We start from the raw sequence: 23,972 nt of genomic DNA on the forward strand, positions 1-23,972 counted from the left end.
ATGGAATGAACCTCTGCAGTATTTACTGAAAGGCATGAACAAGGATGGCAAAAGCTAGAAACATATGGACAGCTATGATCTACATGAAAGGAAGGAGTGGCCAAACTGAAGATGCTCTTCTCTTATACTTTTAGATCACCTTGAGTCATTTATGTTCTAGCAGGCAAAGGCAAAATGACACCCATGTAGATAGACTTAACTAGAGCTTCAACCAAAAATCTTTCTTCCCTGAAATCCAGAAAGACTTCTTTGGGATCTGACTGTATCAGATTCCCAAAATAGCAGCATAACTTCTAAATTGTTCAGTAGCATCAACTATTCAGTAGAGCACAAATAAGCGATTCAGTAGCATAATTGAAGGATGAGATTGTCTCTCTTAAATGTTTACTGGATGAACATGGTATCTGGAGGCTATGCTTTTCATTGGATTCTACTAAAATATGTTAGACAATTAAAAAAAAAATTGTATAAGATAAACGCTCTCTATCCTTTTACAAGAATCCAGAATACAAAATTGCATCCGATTTCTTGAAGCTAAAATGTTAAATAACTCAAAGCTGATGGATGATGTTTCTGAAATTCCTTTATAAGTTTCTTTTTCTGTTTGAAAGGAATACTGGAACTGAGGTTAATCTCTTGAATCAACTGTTGGAGCTGTTCGTTTGTCTTTTGTTTTTGTTCTTCATAGTCTTCACGAGTCAATCGCTGACAAAACGTGAAACCTTAAAAATATAAATCATGCCATTTAGAAAACAAAATAACTTACATATATATGTACACATTGTTGTACCACACTAAAATGCATTTATGGATATGCCTCATGCTGAATACATTTTCCCCCCAAGATTTGAGTGGCAGTCATGTTAAGTATTATCATCTTTAAATGTCTTCTTTGATCTGGAAGTACAAATGACTTCACGACTAACATTTCTATAGCACTCAACTTTGCAGAATCCCTCACACAGGGTACCTGATTTAATCTTTATAACAATTTTATGTCATGGGTGCTGCAATTATCCTCATTTTACAGATAAGGCAACAGAGACCAAAAAGTTGGGTTGCTTGGAGTAACTCAATTTCTGTGTTTGAGGTAGGATTCAAATTTAGGTCCCCCGGATTCCAAGTCTGACACATCATATTTCACTCTCAATATAATTCTCAAGGGGAATTAAGTGCTTTTGTAAATTGGTAGTCTCAGGTTTCCTAGGCTCATTAACTAGAATGGGGAAAAATGAATAAATCTCAAAATGTCATTGGACAATGAGTTGGCGGTTACACGAAGGTAAACTGGGCATGGTTCACCTCCCTCTAAGAGCTGTAAATTATAATACTGTCACACAACTATTTCCAATTCAAGGTATTTTCATAGTCATCTGAAATGATTCAGTGTTTCATTCTATGTCATAAGAAAGTGCTAGGAAATTTTGACTTGCTTTGCTAAGAAAAAACCCATGTTCCATGAAATGACTGAACCACCACAACCACAGCTCTTCAAAAGAGCCTTCGTTTGCCTCTTTAAATCCCTTTTCTCCATGATACCCTTCAAACATTGAATTGAAAGCTGGGATGATTTTTTTAATCTTCAGGGTCAACATTTCAGTTCTTTAAACCCTCCATGTTGCATAACTTCACACATAATCCTAAACTTGGCAATGTTCTTCCTAAGTGGAAATACTTAGAAATGAATACAGTACTGGAGATGGCATGTGGTATGGCTGGACAGAACAGAGTGGAGAATCTCATTGCCCTAGTCCTTGAGGCTTTACTCTCATTACAACCCAACATTACACTTAACTTTTAATTCCTCCATCCTACTAATGATTTCCTATTGAGTTTGCACTCCCTTAAGACCTCTAGATCTAGCTATCTAACTGTGCCTTTTGCTTCTTCTAATGGAAAAACTGATTATTTTGAACCCAAGTGTAAGCCTTTATATTTATGTGTATTAAATTTGACTTTACTAGCTTTTATTACTCTAGACTGGAAAAATCTGGAACCTGATTTTGTCATTCTAGCATTGCATCATCTTCTAATTTGATAAATGTTCCATCTATTCCTCCTGATAAGTTATTGATGAAAGTGTCAAAAGCCCAGAGCCTAGTAAGATCACTGGGGTGTTCCATTATCAATCAATCAAATTTACTAAGTGCTTATTATATACTAGAAATCTGAATCAACCATTCTTCTGGTCTGACAGTTTGACTCGTTTTGAATTTCACTACATGCTTCTTGTTGTTTTTGCTGAGGTAATTGGGGTTAAGAGACTTGTCCAGGGTCACATAACCAGGATGTGTTAAGTGTCTAAGGTCAGATTTGGACTCAGGTCCTACTGACTTTAGGGCTGGTACTCTTACCTACTATACCAACTAGCTGCTTTGTTTTTTGTTTTTTTTTTTTAATTAAAATTTTTTTGCTATTCAGTGGAAGGATTAGGAAGGTTGCCTCATCTTGCTTCGTCTAACACTTGTCTCATCTGATAATGTAATAATTCTGAGGTTGGTCTATCGTGACTTATTCTGGAAGGAGCGCCCACTCCTTTTACTGGCTGAAGGGATATCCCTTCAAAAACAAGTGCTCAAGTCAAGCTCAGTGGCCCACTTTGCAGACTGCTCTCTTCCCATTTTTAAGAACTGGGACAAGATTTGTCTATCCCCAATCCTACAATGCCTCTTTTATATTCCACTGACTTTCAAAAATCACTGATCATGGTTCTGCCTCTATTTCTACCAGCTGCTTTAGTATGCAGTTCCTCAGACTGCTGAGTCAGATTCATTTTTTACAATCAGCTTACTTTCTTGCTATCAGTTCTTTCTCCCTAGTAAAGAAAAGAGAAGGGAAATGGGGATTCAGTAGCTCGACCCTCTGCCATTCACTGTCGTTATAACATCTATCTGGAAGGGCAGGCCTGTGGCTTCTTTGGTGCTCTTCCTTTGGGTTGCTGATCTCACTACATTCTGAGCTGCCCATCCATATAATGCCTTTGAATTAATTTCCCATGATCTTCCTTAATACAAAGGACATTCTTTAGATGATTTCACTTTTTTCTTCCTCATAAGAATTGTGTGTGTGAGAGAGAGAGAGAGAGAGAGACAGAGGGAGACAGAGAGAGAAAGGGGGTGGGAGAGGAAGAGAGAGAAACTGATTTGAAGCATTCCTATTCTCCTATTTTCCCTATTAATAGTTTTGTCCTTGAGATCTACACCAACAAGCTTGGTATAGCTGAAATGGGCTGAAGGACTTGAGCTAATCTCCGATCTCTGACCTTAGTGCCTGGTGTGACTTTGGGCACCCCTCCACTCCCTTTACAGGCCTCAGTTTTCTCATGAGGAGGTACGACAGGCTGGTTTCTGAATTTCTAGTTCCAAAGCCATGGTCCTATAAGCCTTTCTCTGAACCCTTCAAAATCCACTTTTCCAAAAGCTGGAGTACATGGTTGACGCAACTTGACTTCCTTCTCTAGCATAAGTTCTGAGTCCAAATGGCCATTTCCTGCTAAAGCTACAAACACTTCTATTTCAGCAACCATTTCTCATTGGTGAAAAAAGCAGGTCCAGAAGAGAGATCCCTTTGCTAATCCCTCAACTTTTTCTAGGAGATATATTGTACTCTTCTACTAGAATGTAAACTCTGAAAAGAGGGGCCATTTCATTCTTTGCATTTGTACCCCCAGTGCCTTCCTTAAACAGTGTTTGGCATATAGAAGGTATTTAATACATGCTTGCTGAATGACTAAAAGATGGGATTATTAAGGCAATCAGAATGTTATTAACTGCTCTACCAAGTACAGCAGAGAAAGTACTCATCAGGATAATGTTTCAATTAATTTTACATGCCACTGTGCCTTTCCCAAACTCATTTATTTCCTCCTTTTCTGGTGATCTAGACTAGTGGTTTTCAAAGTGGGGTCCAGAGAATCCTAGGGAATCTCTGAAACCTTCAGAGGATCGAAATAAAAATTTATTTCTAACATAGTAAATATATAAAACCCACATAAACAAAAACTTCTTGGATAGATCTTCGATAATTTTTAATAATATAAAGATACTGAGAACAAAAATTTGAGAATCACTAATCTGGACAATACAGGTTCTAATTTTGCACTTTTGACCTTTATCCAAATGCTCTTACCCTTGCTTATCCTCCTGTCCACTTCCTGAATTCCCTCACAAGGAACTATAAGTTCTTATACAATGTTACTCTTCCCACTGGACAGATCCTCCTCCTTTTGAATAAGGTATTCCATTCAAGAACCATATTCTTCTACTACTTAGTAATAACAAAAAATAGCAGATTTTCCTCCCTGCCTTTGATATTTAGTTCACCTTGAATCTTAGCGGGATTCTGTACATTTATGAATAGATATCTGAAGCCATGGATTTTATTAATGGCTCATTTTTTAAAAAAAAAAATTGTCTCCTATAACTTTCTGGGCATTTTTAGTGCTATTCTTCCTATGCTGTTACTTTTTTTTTTTTTTTTTTTAGCTTGATGAATAGATAAAAGTTAATAGTTTTCTGAACTTAAATTACAAATTTTGCAAAGATGAATATTAATAATTAGGATCACAAGAATGAGTTGCATGTTCCTAAGATGTTCTTTGGCATAACTGATAGGAGAAAGAAAAGGCATTGGAATAGTTTTCTTGGGCCTTATCCTTAAGACCAACCCCACCCTGACCTTTAAAACTTTTCCCAACAGTACAAAAATAAGGAAGTCAAACTAAAAATAAGAAGAGGAAAGAATATAAATAAAGTGGTCAGAAAATAGTCATGAGAAAATGTTTTAGAGGCCATCACCCACTTGGTAAAGGTACAGTATAATGAAACCTCTGTAAGAAAAAACTAGAAGATCATTCCATTTGCTCTAGAAATAATGGGGAGGAAAAAGTTGGTTTAACTGAGTTACCTTTGAACACTTGATAAAACATTCAAACTTCACATGCACATCGCACCTCCTCAATTTACAAAGTGACAATCTCTATACTGAAATATTTCTTTTGCATAAGGCCAAACTCAGGTGCCAACTTCTTCTATGAAGCTTTCTATGCCATTTTTATTTCTCCTGTGTACTAAAATCTAACATAAAATTCACATGTCAGTCATTTGGGTCTCAGCTCCTCTCCCTACTCAGTATCCCCAGATCTTAAATTTCTTGGAGACAGGGTCTCTATTTTTATAACTTGAGCAGCAAATAGAGTGCCTTAAATGTTGTTGGTAGGACTTAAGCAATTTAGCCTTATTGAATACTACTGCAAGAGACACACAGTTCAGTTTTGTACCTGATATAAAATCTGGATCTTCTCCATGAAGGCTTCTGAATTTTCTACTGACCAAGTCCAACAAATTCAAAGGTGTCTATAAAAAACACAATATTTGATTAAATTAGAACTAAAAAGATAAAGTATGGTTTCTGCCTAGAGTCCATTAATAGTAAAACCTAACTAATTTCTATATCAACTGAAGGCACATTGGATAAGGTGATGTACAGAGTCAGAAAGAGAGATCTGGGATCAAGACATATCTTGTTCCTGATACTAGCAGTGTGAGCATGGCTAGGTCTCTGATCCTCAGTTTCCTTTTCTGCTTAACAGAAATGATAATATCTCTACTGTCTTTTTCACAGATTTATTTTGAGTCTTGAAAATAATGCCCTTTACAAATTTTAAAAGCTCTGTAAAATTTAAAGTAAAAATTAAAGGATATTTTAAAAAGAAAATGTTTCATTATTTTACTAGGGTTGCCATCCATGGTCAAGACATCCAGTTGTAATGAATTTACAAATGATTTTTATTTAACAAATTGGCACATTTCTAAAAGCACTGTTAACTAATGCCTCCATCATAATTACATTTAAATGCAGGAAGACATTATTTTCATATAATTACATTTAAATGCAGGAAGACATTATTTTCGTAAAGTCAAGAAATACTCCTCTTGTAATTTGCTTTATATTTGACATTATTCCCAACAGAAGTAATTTGCCAGGGACTCAACTTATACTTCATAGTAGTTACTGGTAGATTCTGATTCTCTTCCTCCCCCCTCCTTTCCCTCCCTTTTAATGTCATTTCCCAAAACAGTCACCTTTTTCTAGCCACTGAACTTTCCCTTTTAAATAGGAAAGCAGTTAATTAAAATCAATCAACCCCAAAGTAGGTGATTCAGTAGTTCCCCACTACTTTTTTGGGGAAGGAAGCTGTATTTTTGTTGTTGTTGTTGTTATTTGTTCTCTAAAACTAAGATGGATTACTCTTTATGATTACCTGGAGCTCAGCTGCCATTTTTTTTTTTAAACAATATTATAGTTGTTGTGTACTTTCTTCTCTCTGTACCAGTAAATACAAATTTCTCACATTTGCATTTCTTACAGCACAACAATAAAATAATTTTGTATATTACAATTTTTTCACTCCTTTTTCCATTTAATAGACACATTCTAGTTTTATTGCCACCACAAACAATACTGCCGTAACATACTTGGAATACTTGAGAATGTTCTTCCTGTGTTTGACCTTCTTAAAATATATGCTCAGTAAAGGGATTGTTGGGTCAAAGGTAGTTAACAATTTATTGACTTTTCTCATCTAATTCTAAGTTGTTTTCTTCTGGTGGGGATTTGAATCCGGTCTTAAAATTTTTTTTCCCCCCAATTAAGCAAAACCTATCTTCTTTTTCTCCTACTGCCTAATAGAAAAAAAGCCTCTGTGACAAATACTAATAAGCAAAACATATTCCCACATTGGTGTTGTCCAAAAAAAAAAAAAAAAAAGTCAATCTGTCCTCTGAGTACATGACCTCTCTATCAGAAGATGGTAGTATGCTTCCCATTGAGTTCTCTGGAATTGTGCACAGTCTATTATGGTGGTGATCAGAGTTCAAACATCTGTGAATGTTTGCTTTTTACAGTATTGTTATCATTGCATTAATTATTCTCCTAGTTTTCCCCATTTCCCTCTGCTATCAGTTCATACATGTCTTCTCAGGCTCTGAAACCATCATCTTAGCCAATAGTATTCATTACCTCCATTTATCAATTTATTTAGCTATTTCCCATGTGATGGGCATCCCCTCAGTTTGCAATTCTTTGCCATCACAAAGATAGCTGTTACAAATATTTTTGTACATGAGTCCTTGTCCTTTTTTTGATCTCTTTTGGGTGTACATATTATAGTAGCATGACCCAGTATGCACATTTTAATAATTTGGGGGTAAAATTTCAAATTGCTTTCCATAATGGCAAGACCAACTCAGAGATCAACAAAAATGCCTTAATGCACATGTCTTTCAACAGTCCTTATTGCATTTGTCATTTTCCTTTTTTTCATCAACTTTTCAAATATGAAGGATGTAGTGAGGAATCCAGAGTTGTTTTAATTCGCATTTTTCTAACTACTAGTAATTCAGAGCAATTTTTTCTTATGGCTTTTGATAGTTGGCATTTCTTCTGTAAATTGCCTGTTCATATCCTTTGATCATTTATCAATTAGGAACTAGCTCTTATTTTTATGTATTTGAATCAGTTACCTAAATATCTTAGAAATCAGAGAAACTTGCTACAATTTTTTTCTGCTTTTCTTCAAATTTTAGTACATTGATTTTCTTAGTGCAAAAACCTTTTTAATTTTATATAAAAAAAAATCATCAGTTTTGCCTTTTTTGTATCTTTCTATTTCTTATCTGTTCAAGGTGGATTCTTCTTCATCCACAGATCTGGCAGTTTCTTCCTTGTTTCTCTAATCTGTTTATTGCTTGTATGCACTTACTGTGTGTACTAGGTACTTTGCTAAGTCCTAAGTTCTACACCAAGTTTCTGCCAAACTTTTTAGTTTTCTCAAAGGTTTTTGTCAAATATTGAGTTGTTTTTCCAATAACTAGGATCTTTGGGCTTATGAAATACTAGGATGTTATGCTCCTTTGCTCTGTTTATTGTGTATACCTAACCTGTTCCACTGATCACCCTATTTCTTAATCAGAATCAAACTGTTTTCCTGATTTGTAATAGTTTGAGATCTGGTACCGCTAGGAACTAACCAATTTTTTTCACTGTACCCTCTGAAATTTTTGACCTTCTTTTCCTCTATGAAAATTTTATTATCATCATCTGGGATGTTTTCCAAAACAAGTTCGGCTGATTCACAGTTTCATGATCTTCTAACTCTAAGAATGTAACTGCCCTGCATTTCCTTCTCCAAAATGTGTCAATATTATTGTCCTCATTTTTTAGACTCAGAAATTCAAAAACTAGTCTCTGGCCACATAGTTAATGGCTGAGATGAGGCTCAAACCAAGTCTTCTGACTGTAGTCAAGTGAAAGATGAGAAAACAGTCAGAGAGATCTTGGGAGAATGCCATGGTACTGCAAAAAAACAAAACAAAACAAAACAAAATCTGCTTGCCAGAGATGTGATACACAATATAACCTAAACTTCAAATAATATATTAATACCTCTGCAACTAAAAGTATCATTCAAAGCCAGTACTGAGGTTTAAAAATAAAAGGGATTCTAAACACCCAATCTTCATTAAATGCTACAATTATTTAAATTAGAAAAGACATGTATATCCAAAAGATTGAAGAATCTCATCTATCATTTAACTTTTGGATATTAAAACAACTGAATCCACAGAATGAGAGAACATTGTATATAATGACAACCTTATAAGAGAAAAACGCTTTTGAAATCTGATCAATATCAGGAGAACTGCTTCAGCAGGATTTCATCCTGCTTCAGAGGGATAGATTGAAAATGTAGAAAGAGTGTGGGAACTTGCTTTGTTGGCAGATGCAAACTTATTAGGAAGGATTTATTTTTATTGCTCAGTGAGGGTGGGGAGAGATGACAAATATTTATAAAAACAATTACCTCAATAAAATGGAATAAAGCGTGTTTAGTGCAAATATGCCAAGGGAAGATAAAAAAAGATACCTTAAAAAGCTCACAATGGTTCTCTAGCAGAAACTGGACCAGTTGTTCGGTTTGTACTTTCGACAATGATTTGTTTTGCAAAATGGCTTTAGTAAGCATTTTCATGACCACTGTTCTATTATCATACTGCAAAAAAGAGAATAAAGTTAACAGAAATCAACAATTTTAAAAGAACATGAGAAAAATGCAAATACATTCACATTTCAAATACTGGTTATACCTGTTTTTGTAACTTGTAGCCATGAGGGTCTGATGCTATGGCCATAAAAGTCAGGAGTCTGCGTAATTCTTCCCTGATCTGAGGGAACAGGAGCCTCAGGTAGAGCTGTGATGCTTCCAGAGCTTCTGTTCGTTTTTCATTCTCTGTTAGAGTGTTATAAAACAATTCACAATACATACCAGTGAATGTAGCAATATTTGGGTTTTAAGTATCAGTATGCTACAAGAGAGAAATAGCTGAATAAACACTATAAAATCAAACACTTCTTTTGGTTGTTAAATTGTGTGCCCTCCTGAAAAATGTCATCAGTAAAAAAAAAAAAAAAAATCATTCAATCTGAATCTTGCAAAAATGTTACCAGATTTAAAGAACATAAGGTATTAAATGCAAAAGTAATTAAATTTTTCCATCTTCATTTTTAAATTTAAATGCTTTAATGTGATAAAAATTAACTTAAAAGTTAAATATTTCCTCCTTGAAATTTCACTCTTACCCAGAAGTTCAATAATTCCTGAATGAACATCAGAATAACTGTCATTAAGTAAACATTCTCTTTCTTGGTTATAATATTTTACTATAACATCAAAGAATATCTTCTTATGAATATTCAGTTTTGTGTCTTCGTTAGCGTTTTGAACTAACTGCTGACTAACCATCACTAGTAGCTGATCCGGGAAATATTCCAAGCATTCAATTGCTGCATTGAGCCAATTGTCAATCCTGGGAGGGGGAAATGAATCATAGGTTAATATTGCTAATTAACTGCAAAAAAAAATTTAATTGAATTATTTAATACTAAATTGCATATGTATATGTATTGTATAAAGTTTTAAATAAACTATATTTATATAACCAACTGTAGCAAGAGATATTTAAGATTATCAAAGTTAAAAGACTTGATTTGTTGGGCCCAGTATTAAACAGGAGAGAGGGCAGAGGGCAGTATTGCCTTTGAGAAACCACTGAGCTCCTTTATGGACCAAACTTCTTTCTGAAATTCAAATTTTTTATTTTGGTATCTATAATTTACTCATGTTTTAAGGTTGCAAGACATAAGGAGTCCCTAAATAATTAAATGTGAGCATCATTCGAGAGCAATAGAGACATATATAAGATGTGACTAGGGGCAACAATGAGCTATGAGCCAATACAGAGTTATGAACCAGAGATTCAGGTTCATTCCCCAAGGCTCAAGTGATCTAAGAACATAAATTAGAAAATAAGTACAAATTCTTAACATCACTGAAAATAAGAGATATGCAACTCAAATTATTCTGAGGTTTTATCTCATATTCAGCAAAGATGATCCCAAAATGGGAACAGCTAATGATGGCAGGATGTGGAAAGACTGGCATACTACTACAATGTTAGTCAATTTATGGATTGGTCCAAACATTCTGGAAAAAAATCTGTAATTATGCTAAGATAAATGCATAAAACATCCATAGTTCTCAACCCAGAGATCCCACTGCTGGATGTATACCCCAAAATAGGAAAAAAATAGAAAGGTTTCATCCACACCAAAATATTTATAGCAATACTTTTTGTTGGAGCAAAGAACTAGGGAAAAAATTAGACTGAGGAAAGGCTAAATGGATAGAGATACCATGTAGCATTGTTGTAAGAGGTCATTGTTGTGCCATAAGAAATGACATGAAGAATTCAGAGACTCATGGGAAGACTGACATGAAGCGATACAGAGTGACCACAGTGGACTCATGAACATAACTCATGCAAAGCCTACAATAGAGCTATCAGGGAAGAAGCTTTGAGAAGGCCATCTTCTTCTTTTATTTGCAGAGGCAGGAGACTTGAAGCATGAAATACTGCATAAAAAAGAGTCACCAAGTCTACGCAACTATTAGATTTTAAAGCTGCACTGAAACTCTGGGGACAATCAGTACTATTTTGTCACACTTGGTTAGTTTTACTGAACTTTTTCTTTTTAAACTTTTGTTAAACTGCTAGACAAGAGAGGGAGAGGGATGTTTTAGAAATGAAAGTGATATTAAGACCAAAAGATATCAATACCTTTTTTTTTTTTTTTTTTTTTTGAAGAATCATTTAAAGCAAAAAAAGAGAAGGGAGCTACTCAAGTGACCAGAGCTGGGATAACTCTCGGGTGATTCAATGAGCACTGCAGTGCCACAAAATAAGGAAGACTTCAGGAACAATGCATGGGCATGCTATGCTAAACTTAGAGGAGGTTACAAAAAAAGACTCCAAAGAATGGACTGTGATCACTTCCCTGGAAGGACCATAGGATTAGAGGCCATTTGGTTAATCTCCTTTATTTAAAAACTGAGGTCCACAGAGGAGTTACATCAGTGAAATCATAGCTCCACTTAAGTATCTGAATACTAAACCCCCCCCCCCCAAAACCTAACAAAGACCCAAACCCCACACAAACTAACCATCATGAACAACACCGAAAGGCTATTTTACACCATGTTTGACTCTGTTCATTTTCTTATATACTAGTAGCAAGGAGCAACAGGAACCCAGGCCAATTCAGAAAGAAGAGAATCTTTATCAATCCTGATTTTAGAGTACACAATTCAGCCAAATTGGATCTGATGAGTTTCTGGGTGTGGGTGTGTGTTTGTGTGTACACATATACACTGAATACAGAAAGGCAAGAGATTCACCTAGACTTTTTATTAGAACAATGCCATATTCTCTTATGTATTTCTGTGTGACTTATATCACTGAATACAGAATATAAGCAAGAAAGCTTTTAGTAATAACGATAATATTATGTGTTGGATAATAAAGACTCATACTTACTCAGACAAACTGAGACCATGAATAACATCTCTATCTAACCAAGTGTTGGAGATGATGAGATCTTCCTCTCGCTTCAACTGAACATTTTGGTTTTTTACTGGAGGCTCTAAAATATTTTCTAAGATTGGAAGGTGAATTAATTGGAGTAGTCTTAACAACGTCTGCTCTCTCCACACATCTTCCACAACTTAAAAAAAGGCCGAGGGGGGAAAAAAAAAAACCATAATGAGTAAGGCATATAAACCAATCAACTCAACACATGCTCATCAGCTTGTTGTCTTATGAGCTTTCTGGGGATGTCAAGAGGCAACATGACTTGCCCAAAGTCACATGGGCATTCTATGCCACACACTAAACTTGAACCCAGGTCATCCTGGCTCTGAGGCCAGTCCTTTATCCTCTATGCCATTCTGTCTCCCAATATGCAGAATGGAAAAAAAAAGAATTCTTAGTATACTGTAAGAATATAACATCCTTTGCATATAGGAAACGACAATTTTCAACAAGAAAACTATAAATAATGCAAACTACAAATAAAGTCTCCCAAGACAAAAGAGCATAGAGTTTATAGGAATAAAGTGAGTACTGCTGGGGTGGAACCCCAGAACCCTCTACATGGGCCAAGGAACTCTTGGTTTGGAGTCTGTCTCCACATTCACTCCATCTCCCCACTCACTGCCTAGGAAGCCTTTTCTGTTTCCTTCATAAATCAGCTCAACTCCATCTTGCACAGGATGCTAACCCAGTTCCACCCACTGCAAGTGTTCTTCCTCTGACACGATGTCCCTTCTACACTGGATAAATTTTGTACCCACCTGTTTGCCTTGTCTCCCAATTAGAATGTAAGCTCCCTAAGGTACAGTGGTATCTTGGTACTGGTTCCAGAAGCATAAGTAGTGAAAACAACAAATAGCAAGTGCATTTTGCCCAAAAGGAGAACATTTCCCCTTAAGTCTAATCATCCCTCTGCACCCAATTACCCAAAGGGGTAAGTGGGGCTTCCAGGTGCAGAGAAGCAAGTCAGCCCTGCTGGGCTCCTCCCTTCTTGACCCAACTTATTTTCTGAGAGGAACCTTGGCCTTTATATTTGTCCCCCTCCAACTCTCCCAACTCATGCCCCAAGTTTCCCTTGTGATTGGGTGGAGTCTGGATATGGAGGCCAAAGCCATGATCCCCATGGCCGTCACTGCCCAGTTGCCACTTGGGGCTGCCAGGAGTCCTGAGTCCTCTGGAGCTCCTGCAGCTTCTGTTTCTCCTCCTGCTGAGCCACTGCAGCTCTGTGGCCCTTTTAGTACTGCTTTGAGGCTTGGAGACTACACACTGCAGTCACCTTGTCCTGCAGGAACTGCCTTGTGAGCGGCTTACAATCTTAACATAGGGGCTATGACCCGACAGCCCTGTGTACCACTACTTTCCCCGAGGAGGAGCTCCCATAGTTGAGGGCGATAGTGGCGGCTACAGGAGCCGGGCAGTACGACCTGGCCAACCTCACATCCTGAATGCTCAACCAAGTGCCATGAGTGAGCATCAAGTGCTGAAGCATTTTTTTCTTCTTGAAATGTGTAGAATACCAAATTTGGTGAGTTTTGAAAGTGACAAATGCTAAGGTACTGCTGTATTTGTATCCCCACTGCTTAGCACATCTATTAAATACTTTTAATATATTTGGGGCCTATGGACTGACTGACACTAATTGTCTCACTCTGGATAAATCATCTGACTTGGAAGAATCTCTGCGTTCTTATTGGTAATATGAATAAAAATGCTTGAACTACCTACCTCACAGCATTGTAAGAATAGTAAAAGCTAGCATCTACTCAACACTGTCAGCAGCACAAAATGCTTTACAGGTTAATTCATTTGATCTTCACAAAAGTCTTGGGACAAAATGCTATTTCCCCATTTTACAGATGAGAAAACTGAGGCAAATGGAGACTAAGTGACTTGCCCAGGATCACACAGGTAGGAAGTGTCTAAAGTAGGATTTGAATGCAGGTTTTCCTGATTCCAGTACCACTATTCTATCCACTGTACCCCCTGGCTGCGGAAAATACTCTAAAAGCCTCAAATTATTTATGCTACGTTACAAAAAAAAAAGCTATATAAAGAAATAACTAACAAAAAGATTTGTTTCAGACGTTGAAAGGTTGGTATAAAGGAAATGCCTTTTTGAGAAGGCAGAAAGGACAGAAGTACTGTGGTATACAAGCCAGGTCTGTCTGTGCCTGAACCAGGGAACATTCTATCAACAGAGCTCCTTCCAAGCCCAAGATGCTCTCAACACACACTTTCATTTATTTATCACAACAATCCTCTGAAGTTGATAACACAAGTCACATTATCCTCATTTTCCCTATAAGGAAATTGAGAGGCAGAGAAATGATTTGTTCAAAGGCGATCAGTGATGGGGGTCTAAATGAAAGCCAGATCTCAAAACTCTTAAAAGTTCTATGTGCTTGTTATTGTAATATATTGCCTTCCTAAAGTGAGGGGGTTAGATTAGGTAAGGGATTCTCTTTGTAATCACCCCAATAACCAGGTCCATGGGCTTCCTAAGACTACCAAGGGGATCCATGATACATAAAAGGTTAAGAACCCTTAGACTAAATGATTTGTAAAGTTCTTTCTACTTTTTAAATTTTTTTATGGGGTATCTCCTTAAAACATTATTAAATCAGGGTGCTGAAATCTGTATTCATCCATCTAGATCACTAAGTAAATACTGGGCCAAGAATCAACTCGCGTTTATTATTAGTACTGCTTGAAATTGACATTTTTCAAACAAGATTTTATCCACTGACTTGGGAATTGAAATTAAGATATGATTATAAGGCTCAGCATTGATGTCTATTTTAAAAAGTCAACCTGATCCTTTTTTTAAAATATCTTGACATCTGTTTTTCTTCTATAATTGCATTTTGCCCAATGGAGAAAGGCTGATTATGTTGGTGATGTTCTTTATCTCTAATTCCTCCTCTCTCTACAAGATACACACAGCAAATTTTTTACTAAATTTTAAAAGTCCTCAGTGTAAGGGGCCTTTAAATGGGTGCCACAGCAAATCGGGAGATTGAGTGGTCCGGAAGTAATTTCTGTGGATATTAGGACTGCCCTTGGGTGGGATCCTGGCCATATTGAGATAGCTTCGTAATGGGTGACTCTCTCGCTGATTGGCTGTGTGTGACCTCACAGGCCCTATGTAAGCCCACTGCAGGCAGCAATCGCCCTCTTTAACCTGGCGTTCTTCGCCCTGGCTTCCTAGCCTGGGTGGCCAAGCCAAGATGGATAGCCAAAAGAGGTAAGGATTTTAGTAGTGAACACGTGGGTCTTCTGACCAGGTGTTCACTCGGGAACCAACAAGTCAGGGCATCAGTCAGGGCATTATGTGAGTAGGTATAATAAAGGCTTTTAAGATTACACATGGCTGTTCTTGAGCGCGCTACTGGTTATTAAGCTATAGCTTCAAGAGATTGTGGCCAGAGACCTTTGAAGGCCTCAGAGGAGGCGAGCCGGGTAGAGTTCACACTGCAAAGGTCAGTGGTCAAAGGTACTCTGGTGGGTCTAGGACAGACTAGTAATTGTAACTGCCAGGAGAGCACGTTACACCTCAGCTTAAAAATATAGTCAAACTTTGTTTCTTGTTTAGTTTTCTAAGAGAAATTTTGTCTTGTTTTCCTTCTTATATGTTAAATATATATTTTGAAATCGATACAGATAGTTATTGAAGGCGGCTGCGTGCTAATGTGGGGAGACAGTGTATGGTGAAGTCAGATCCCAGCTCTGGCACTCCCTGGGTAAAGTCAGGTAATGAATACCTTCATCTCCACAGGCCTCAGAGAATCCTCAGCTTAAAATTAGAGATTGGCTTTGATGGCCTCGAAGGATACTACAGGAGTATGAACTATGCATAGCCTTATGAATATTCAGAAGGGAGGGGTCTTCATAATGCATTTTTGAAACCCTTTACAGAACATCTGGTGGTCTCTTAGAGCTCAATATTAGCTGACTAAAATGAAAAGTTGTGTGAAGGGACAAATCAAGAAAAAAAAAAAATCAGCAAGGGTACTTTTCTCACCACTACACAAATACTTTTCTTAGTGCCCCCAGGTCAACTTGAAGTCATTCATTTGTTGAGCACCAGTTAGGACAACGTGTACAGCTAAATGGTGTAGTGTAGGTGGGGCCTGGAGCTGGGAAGATCTGAATCAGGCTGTAGGGCCTGGAGCTGGGAAGATCTGAATCAATTAAAAAGTCTCTGGCTTCAGACTCCCTACTATCTTGAGCAAGTCATTTAACCCTGTTTGCCTCAGTTTCCTCATCTATAAAATGAACTGGAGAAGGAAATGACAAATCACTCCAGTATCGTTGCCAAAAAAAAAGAAGAAAAACTAAATGGAGTCATGAAGAGTTGGATGGAAATGAATGATAAAAATGTACAATGCACTGTAATAGGTGACAGAATGACACAAGCTTCATGAAGCTTACAATATAGCAAGGAGTATAAGCCAAGTACAAAAACAATCATAATACTGACAGAAAATGAAAGTGCTTTAAGAAAACTACAGATAGTAGATATGAAGGAGGGCTCAGACATAGGGATGGGGAAAGGTTGTCTGCTGGGACCAATCAGGAAAGTTTCATGAATGAAGTGGCCCTTGATCACAAAGGATTCAGAAGGATGGCTTGGCTCTGCATTGGTGGGGTGTTCCAGGCAAAGGAAACTTGAAAAGCAAAGAAAGTGGGAATAACATAAAGCATGGTTTGAGAAAAAATGAGCCATCTAGTTTGGCTGGGGTCCAATTGGAATAAATGGTGGTGAGAGGGGATAAAGCTGGAATGGTAGAATGAAGCCAGAATGAGGCCGATCCTGATTGTCAAAAGTTTATTTGATAAATACTGGGAAGCCCCTAAGTGTTTCTGAACAAGGGGATGACATACTCCAAAGGAAATGAACTTGTCGGTGACAGATGAACTGGAGGATTAAGTAAGATCAGAAATAAGAATCCAATGAGAAAGCTGCTTCTGTGCTTTTGGTATGAAAAAACAATTTGGGTTAGGGCTAGAGTTGGGAGAAGTGGAAGGGTTTGCTTCAGAAGGCATTTCAGAAGAATCCACAAGACTGATGAATGAGCTCAAGGTCTTGCTGTGAAAACCAGGTGATGAGTAACTCAAACATTCTAAGGCTAGGAAACTAACAGAAATGGAACCTGGAAGGGAGAGCTTCATTTTTGGATGGAAAGGAGGGAAGGTAGAAGATGATAAGTTCCTTTTCTGAGTTTTGAGTTTTAGGCCTTTGGGAAGAAACCCACATAGGAATATCCAAGGAAGAGGCAAATATTGAACTGGATTGGAAGTAGAGAGAGAAATAACAGGGCACAGAAATGAAAGATGGAAAAACATCTCTTGTGAGATGAAGAGAATGGGCAATCAGAGATATGGGAGACAACTGACAAGAAGTACCCCAGAGGCTACACAATTAGAGGGTTTCTTTCATGAAATAATTAGATAATCAAGGAGATAAAATCTGAGACATATGATGACAGCCAATCAGGTCATCGGGCTGTTAATGATAGTCAGTCATAGCCTGTAAGAGAACAGTTTAAATGAGAGTTGTACAAAGAGCAGCTTGTTCACTGGAGAAGCAAGATGGTGAAGGGATAGAGACAGATTCTATGACATAAGGAGATCCACAATCACGTGAAAGTTTTTTCAAGAAAAGACAATTTGTATACTTTTGAAGGAGGATAAGAAATTGAAGATAAGAAAAAGCAGGAGGAAATGGATCTAGTCATAGGCAGAAAGGTTAAAGTGAACAATCTATCAGGTACTGAGGTAAATGTAATATTAAGTAAGGTACAGTTCCTGCCCTCATATAGCTTGTGGCCTAATAGAGGGACATCTGATACTTAATATTTAAATTACCTAGCAATGATTTTCCATAGAGTTCAAGGCATTGAAATTAAAAAAACAATCTTGGTGAATTCAACTCAACAAGCACCCACTGAGTCCTTAGCACACAAAGTTAGAAACAGGGTAATTGTTTAAGAAGAGAAGTGACAGTGGGATTTCAAACTTGAGAAGAAAGATTGGGGAGTTTACTATTAGGTATCAAATGATGAATAAAGACTGTTGAGAAGCAGCAGGGTTAAAGGAAAGCTTAATAGCCTGAAGTTAGATATTCTGCTGACAAAAGGAAGCTAGGGGAAATAGTTCATATTAGAGCGTAAGTCCCAAGTTAAGAAGGACTAAGTTAAGGGGGCTCAAGTAAGGCCACACATAATTTGGGGCTCTCTGACATGGTACTACATTTAAATATTTACTCATATCATAATTTTTAAAAATACATTTCTTATTTTATTTCATCTGTAATCGCTCCAATTAGATTGTGAACTCTCGGAGCCTTTGTATAACTAAAAGGACTTGCACATAGTAGGTGGTCTTGTTTGTGATGTCAGCAGAGATTACTGTTTAGCCAACAACCATGATTCCTTCTGTTCTGGTGAATTAGCTCAAGGAGCTCCCTCATTTTTTGTGCTCAGACCCAGGCCTGACAAAGTAGACTAATGTCACCTGACTCAAATTGCTTCACTGCTTGCCATACCTTTCAACCTTTAACCCAGGAACTTTTCAAACTACAGGGATCTACCAAGTATTTGGAGGTGGTGCCATTGACCTTTCTGCAGTGATGCTACCCAAAAGCCTCTGGAACCCCACTGAAATCACATAGGCTAAAAGGCCAATTGCAAATCCTTAATTTACTGTAATTTCCAACCCCTCTAAGAAAGTCCTCCTTCAGTGTCTTGTTATGACATGAAGAGGACCCTGTACTTTCAAAGTGATGGTGACTGGCTCTGACAGGCCTCCCTCCAAGTGGGAAAGCTTAGCCTATGGGCTCCGTGATGGCCCGTGTGTCCGCTCTCTAAAGGCTATCCTAGCTGGCATCCAAGGGGCAACTGCCACAAATATCACCAACAAGGGATGAATATTTTGGCAAAAGCAACTCATTTCTGAAAGGATTACAACTTCACACTGGTGGAAAGAGTAGTCAGCCACTTTGATGAAATCACAAAATTTTGGAAGCATTTGCTCAACATAAAAATAATTAATTTTGAATATGGCTTTCTAATTATCTAATTAAAAACTAGAGGCAGGTCTAAATTTCTTTTACAAATTCTAACTGAATCTATTTTTTAAGAGAGTTGTGATTTCCTTAGTATTGGGAAATCTTGGTGAATATCTTCTACAATGCAGCCAAGTCAGTGCTTAAATCTTTCTTTTCTAACCAGGATGGCACCAAAGTAAAATGGCAATGACTAAGAGCCACTGTCAGTACAGCTCAAGACTGATCTGCCTTGTTATACAGGGATTTCAAAAGATTTTTTTTTTTAAATCAAATCTTATTTAACTCTAAAAGTTCTTAATTTTTGATTTATATTCCTATACTATATATCAGTCACCCATAACTGAACAGGAGACAAAGTAGATACACATCCTTATGAGCTTGCAGTTGATTTCTAGCTTTATTATGGCTGTTTTATTTTCCAGGGGAAAAAAATGAATACATTAAACAAGTTGTGCTGATCCTATGTTAGACATTAGGAAATTATATGGAAAAATAGCATGTCTTTTTAAAAACAACTCTCTGACAGAACTTTGAACACGGGAAAATTCCTTAGTAGTGACTTATTAAAGTACACAAAAGCTAAAAAAAGTAATCTCTCAGCAAACTAAAATACAACTTTTTCCTTCTTGTTAAAAGTATGGCAATTAAGTCCTCTGACAGATATCAAAAAATCTTGAGAAATCAAACTTTTTTCTAGTTTCTAACTTTCTACATTTTCCAGTTTGCTACTTTGCAGAAGCGATTCAAAAAGGTACTTGAAATGGGAGACTCGGATTCTAGTAAGTGATCAGTAATGTGACCCTGGGAAAGTTATTTAGAAATTCCTGTATGGGCCTTAATTTTCTCATCTGTTGTAGAAGGAGACAGGTCTGTATGGCCCATGTTAAGGCCCCTTTTAGCTTACAGATTCTGGGACTTTATGTCTTCTATGTACCTCCAAAATTTTAACTTTTGACATGATGAAATATTTTTTCTTGCTCTGTTAATCTTTTGAAACGCAACTTACTATTTTAAATTTTATCTTTTCAGTTTGTGATCCATGTATGGGTTATAGATTGTCTATATTAGCCACAAATGTGATTTGAATTTGTACAATGGATATAATATATGCTCTTCTGAAGAGAAACATTTTAAGATGTACATATCCTGCAACTAAATGTCTATGCAGAAATATGATAGACAAAGGACGTACTGACATTCAAGGATCATCCTTGGTCAATCATTAAGAGGGGATCTCAGATCTTCAGGTAAAAATGACCAAAGATAGTACTTTTAATTTAAAATAGAGTTAAAAATTGATAATGGGTTTAAAGTAAAATGGAAATTTCTTAGTATCTTGGTATCTCCAGTGCCTATTACACTGCTTTGTAAGTAAAAAGTATTTAATAATTATTGAATTGGCTCAGCTATAGCCTTTTTTTTTAAACTTGGTCAAAGAATATATGCAGCATCCTCCAGCTAAAAACTCCCCACACTACATTAAGGTTTACAGAAATGACTTATATCACATCTAATTACCACCATCTTAAAACAATTCTATTAAGCTCTTACAAATACAAATAGCTCTTCAATTACCTTTTTTTGAAAGCATATGGACTGGTTTATCAACTGTTACATTTGGAGGGAAAGATGCATGCCCATTTAGAGTATGAATTAGTTCTTCAATTGTCTTCTCATCAATTTCTTGTGCTAAAGGATTCGAAATCGTTTCATCTTCTATTCTATTAAAAATAAAATATACACATTTTTTTTTCTCTTAGAAGCCCAAATGTTTAAGGCATACATTATGTAATATTATATCGTCACTAACCTGGACAGTCCTTCTGCTTGTATTTTACCAAGGCCCGTGTTTTTAGGATCATCATTTCTTTTAGATAAACCAGAAACAGGATTTTGGTCTAGAAACCTGTAGAAACTGCTATTTGTATCTTCAAATTCCAATTCCTTTTCACTTTTAAATAGTTTTATTCCAACTGGTTCAAATATTTTATGATCCATGAGAGCTTGGCAAAGACGCACTCCATTTAGACGGGAGATATCAGTGCTGCTTAAGGATATTTTCTGCATGAGATGACCTAACACTACATCAACAGCATCTGAACCAGTGAAACAGTCTTTATAAGTTCGGAAATGTTGTCGTCTTCTTTTTATTTCCACCTGCGTATGAAGGGAGTGAATGATACTATTCCAGAGCTGAGTAGCTTGAAAAGGACCGGAGCATCCTGAAAAAACATTTAGACAGATGCTGTGGAATTTAGATTACTCAAATGTATACATAATTTCACTTATTTTTGTGAACCTTATGTCGCTTATGAAATATGTTCTTGCCAATTTCATAATAAATTTCATTTCCTACAATCTATGTAACTTGTAAATTTACAATTTATGATGATGACCCATATTTAAAATAGTTTCACCATAATATTCCTCTGTTGAGATAAAAATAGCACTCAAACTATGTGACTGAACTGTCAGTATTCTCTAAAATGTGAGAATTTACTACCTCCCCTGAAACTAGGCCGATGTGATTTCCATTCTGTATTTACACCACGGTTGACACATGATGTCAGTTCTCATTGAGTTCTGGATGCTCTGTCCTGCTTCTTCTCCCTCTCTTTTAGACATTCTATTGCTCATTAGCACATCCATTTGACAGCATGCTAGGTTAGTTAGCTCTGCAGACAGTGGAGAGGAGGCCAGAATCAGTCAAGATCCCTGTATCTTTTAAGACATTCAGGGGGAAGGAGGAGAAACTAACGGATCTTTTAGGCTTTGGGGCATCAGTAGAGACACATAACAAAAAAAGGAAGAACTTCCTAATTCCATTAGACAACTTTGGCAGCCAAAGGGAGCAGAAGAAAACTGAAAGTTTGCCTAACGTCATGTACCCTGGCACTGCCAGTAACGGCATAAAGTCCCAAGTGCATTTCAGGGTAAAAGCTTCCCATTTTGGAACTGCAAACTGTAAGAAGGAGGCAGGAGTTACTATATCCCTTGAGGCAACCAGTGGACAGGTAGAGACAGGCGGGCTGAATAGGACTACAAAGTGAAGTACTAGGGAGGGGACTGGGAAAGTTAGGGCAGGCGAGGTGGGGGGGGATGGGCTAGCGGAGGAAATTGGGAAGAAATACACAGGGGGCGTGGCCAGACAACGAGAAGAGGGATTAAAGAGAGTAAGTGGTCCCTGGGCAGGGATAGGTAGGGGCAGGAGATTGAGGTCTTCTTGGGCAATGTTAAGGCCTGGGTAAGATGAGGTGGCTGGCCAAGAAAGGTCAAATAGAGAGCGTGGGCAGAGAAGGACTGAAAATGGGCGGGCTTAAACAAAGAGGTTCGGGAAATAGGAGCGAGGCTCCCCAGGGGAAGGTCAGGTAGGGGGCGTGGCCAAGCAAGGGGGAAGAGACAGGAAGAGAATGGGCGGGGTTAAACTAGGGGACTGGAATATAGGGCAGAGGCTACTCTAAGGCAAAAATGGGCGGGGTCACGCCAAAAAAAAAAAAAAAAAAAAAGAGGGGCTAAATAAGGTGCAAATGGACACGGGCGGGAGGTTAGGTCAAAAGGGGCAGGCGAAGCCTCTCTGGTTTCGAGGAGGCTGAATTCAGGTCTGGTTCCTCCCCCTTCCCCACAACAAGTTCACCTGTGATAACTGCCCTTCTCCTCCGGCTGAGCCCAGTGCCGGAGCTAAGCCGGAGCCGGAGTCCCTCCCGCCGCTGAAGTCGGAGCTCGCTTTGGCTGCTGATCTTGCGGAATCGCGGAGTCAAAAGAACCGCCATCGCGCTACTCCTCCTTCCCTTGCGGGCCGGCACCGCCCCTTCCTCGAGGACCGGAAGTGACTTCACCAGGCCGGCGGGACCTGCTCTTCTTCCTGCCCCTCCCCTCGCCCGCCTCCCTCCAGGCTCCCGGAGCTCGGGCAGCTACGGCCGGGGAAGCGCGGAGATGGCGATGGAGTAGCCGAAGCGACAGCGCGGCGGCGGCTGAAGGGGAGCGAGCCCTTGCACCGCCCCCTCCGGGGTCGTCAGCTGGACCAGGTGAGCCGCGGGGCCTCGCGCCAGGGAGCTGTCGCCGCTCGGCTGGCGAAGGGGAGCCCCGGCTGCCTCCGCCCGGCCTAGGCCCGCCCCGACTGCAGTTGTCGGGTATCGCCTCCTCCGGGGAGGCCGCGGCTCCCGAGGAGCCCCCGACGGCGGACGGAGCGCGGGGAGGGAGGGGCACGCTGAAGCTGCGGCGAGGCGCTGCGGTTCCTGCCCCTTCCAGGGTCTCGGGCCCGGGGAGACGGGTAGCGCCACCCCCCGGCCCTCGGTTAGTCCAGGGAGCCCCCTCTACTTCTGCGGAGCCCACGGGGAGAGGAGCAACCCGGCCAATACTTAGAAAGCTCCTGCTGTAAGCAGAAGACCGGGGCCCCCAACCCAGCCCTAGTAACCCTAGTGGACCCTAGTAACGACCCCCTCGCCTGTCCTCGACCCCCGACAGACGCTCTGCTGGAACTCGTGAATAAGCGGCGAAGCGAAGGCTTGTCTGCGTGTTTATTTTCAAAAGGAAGAATCCCCCTTAGCTCCACACCTAGACTTCCTTCTTGATGGGCTACAGAAACTGGTTCGCGCTGAGTTGTGGGCGTGTTGGTTTTTGTCCCCTAACCACCGGCGAGTTCCTGGAGAGCCGGGACTGCTTCGGCTTTTCTTTCTGTCCCCGTTGTGTGCCACGTAGTAGGCTTCTTAGTACTGAAATTTGCTAATTCGTTTTCAGGGTGTCTTCTTGATGATGGAGAAAGCGTCAATTACTTTTTAAAAGTCTAATGAGTAATATGACTCACCATGCTGTATTAAAGGGAACATTTGAAAAAAATCAACTTCACTCCCAAGTTTGTCAGTTTGTCGCTATGAACTTCCATAAGAAAAAGTAATGTTTCTTTTTACTTTTGCACC

General features: G+C 38.6%; 2 protein-coding genes across 2 annotated transcripts in view; one reads left to right on the plus strand and one right to left on the minus strand.

The window, feature by feature from the left end:
- Positions 1 to 354: 354 nt before the first annotated feature.
- On the minus strand, positions 355 to 22,872 carry DEPDC4 (DEP domain containing 4). The gene is made up of 9 exons (XM_074271342.1): positions 22,691 to 22,872; positions 20,867 to 21,278; positions 20,632 to 20,777; positions 11,934 to 12,120; positions 9,640 to 9,866; positions 9,147 to 9,289; positions 8,927 to 9,052; positions 5,279 to 5,354; positions 355 to 722 (listed from the first exon to the last, which is right to left on the minus strand). The coding sequence occupies exons 1-9, from the start codon at positions 22,824 to 22,826 to the stop codon at positions 535 to 537; spliced, it is 1,641 nt and encodes a 546-aa protein (XP_074127443.1). The 5' UTR covers positions 22,827 to 22,872; the 3' UTR covers positions 355 to 534.
- SCYL2 (SCY1 like pseudokinase 2) overlaps positions 22,872 to 23,972 on the plus strand; it is a 61,130-nt gene continuing 60,029 nt past the window's right edge. Inside the window, exon 1 of the mRNA XM_074271340.1 lies at positions 22,872 to 23,081. The gene's annotated coding sequence lies outside the window, so the exon portion shown is untranslated. The remainder of the gene's footprint in view (positions 23,082 to 23,972) is intronic.

The sequence above is a fragment of the Sminthopsis crassicaudata genome, chromosome 5, assembly GCF_048593235.1.
Source record: "Sminthopsis crassicaudata isolate SCR6 chromosome 5, ASM4859323v1, whole genome shotgun sequence".
Classification (NCBI taxonomy): domain Eukaryota; kingdom Metazoa; phylum Chordata; class Mammalia; order Dasyuromorphia; family Dasyuridae; genus Sminthopsis; species Sminthopsis crassicaudata.

Excerpts from the sequence above, each read along its gene's own strand:
- DEPDC4 (XM_074271342.1), bottom strand. The coding sequence starts at position 22,826 with ATGGCGGTTCTTTTGACTCCGCGATTCCGCAAGATCAGCAGCCAAAGC. Across the intron at positions 12,121-20,631 it reads CCATATGCTTTCAAAAAAAG|TTGTGGAAGATGTGTGGAGA; the intron begins GTAATTGAAGAG and ends CCTTTTTTTAAG. Across the intron at positions 9,867-11,933 it reads CATGGTCTCAGTTTGTCTGA|GATTGACAATTGGCTCAATG; the intron begins GTAAGTATGAGT and ends TCCCCCTCCCAG.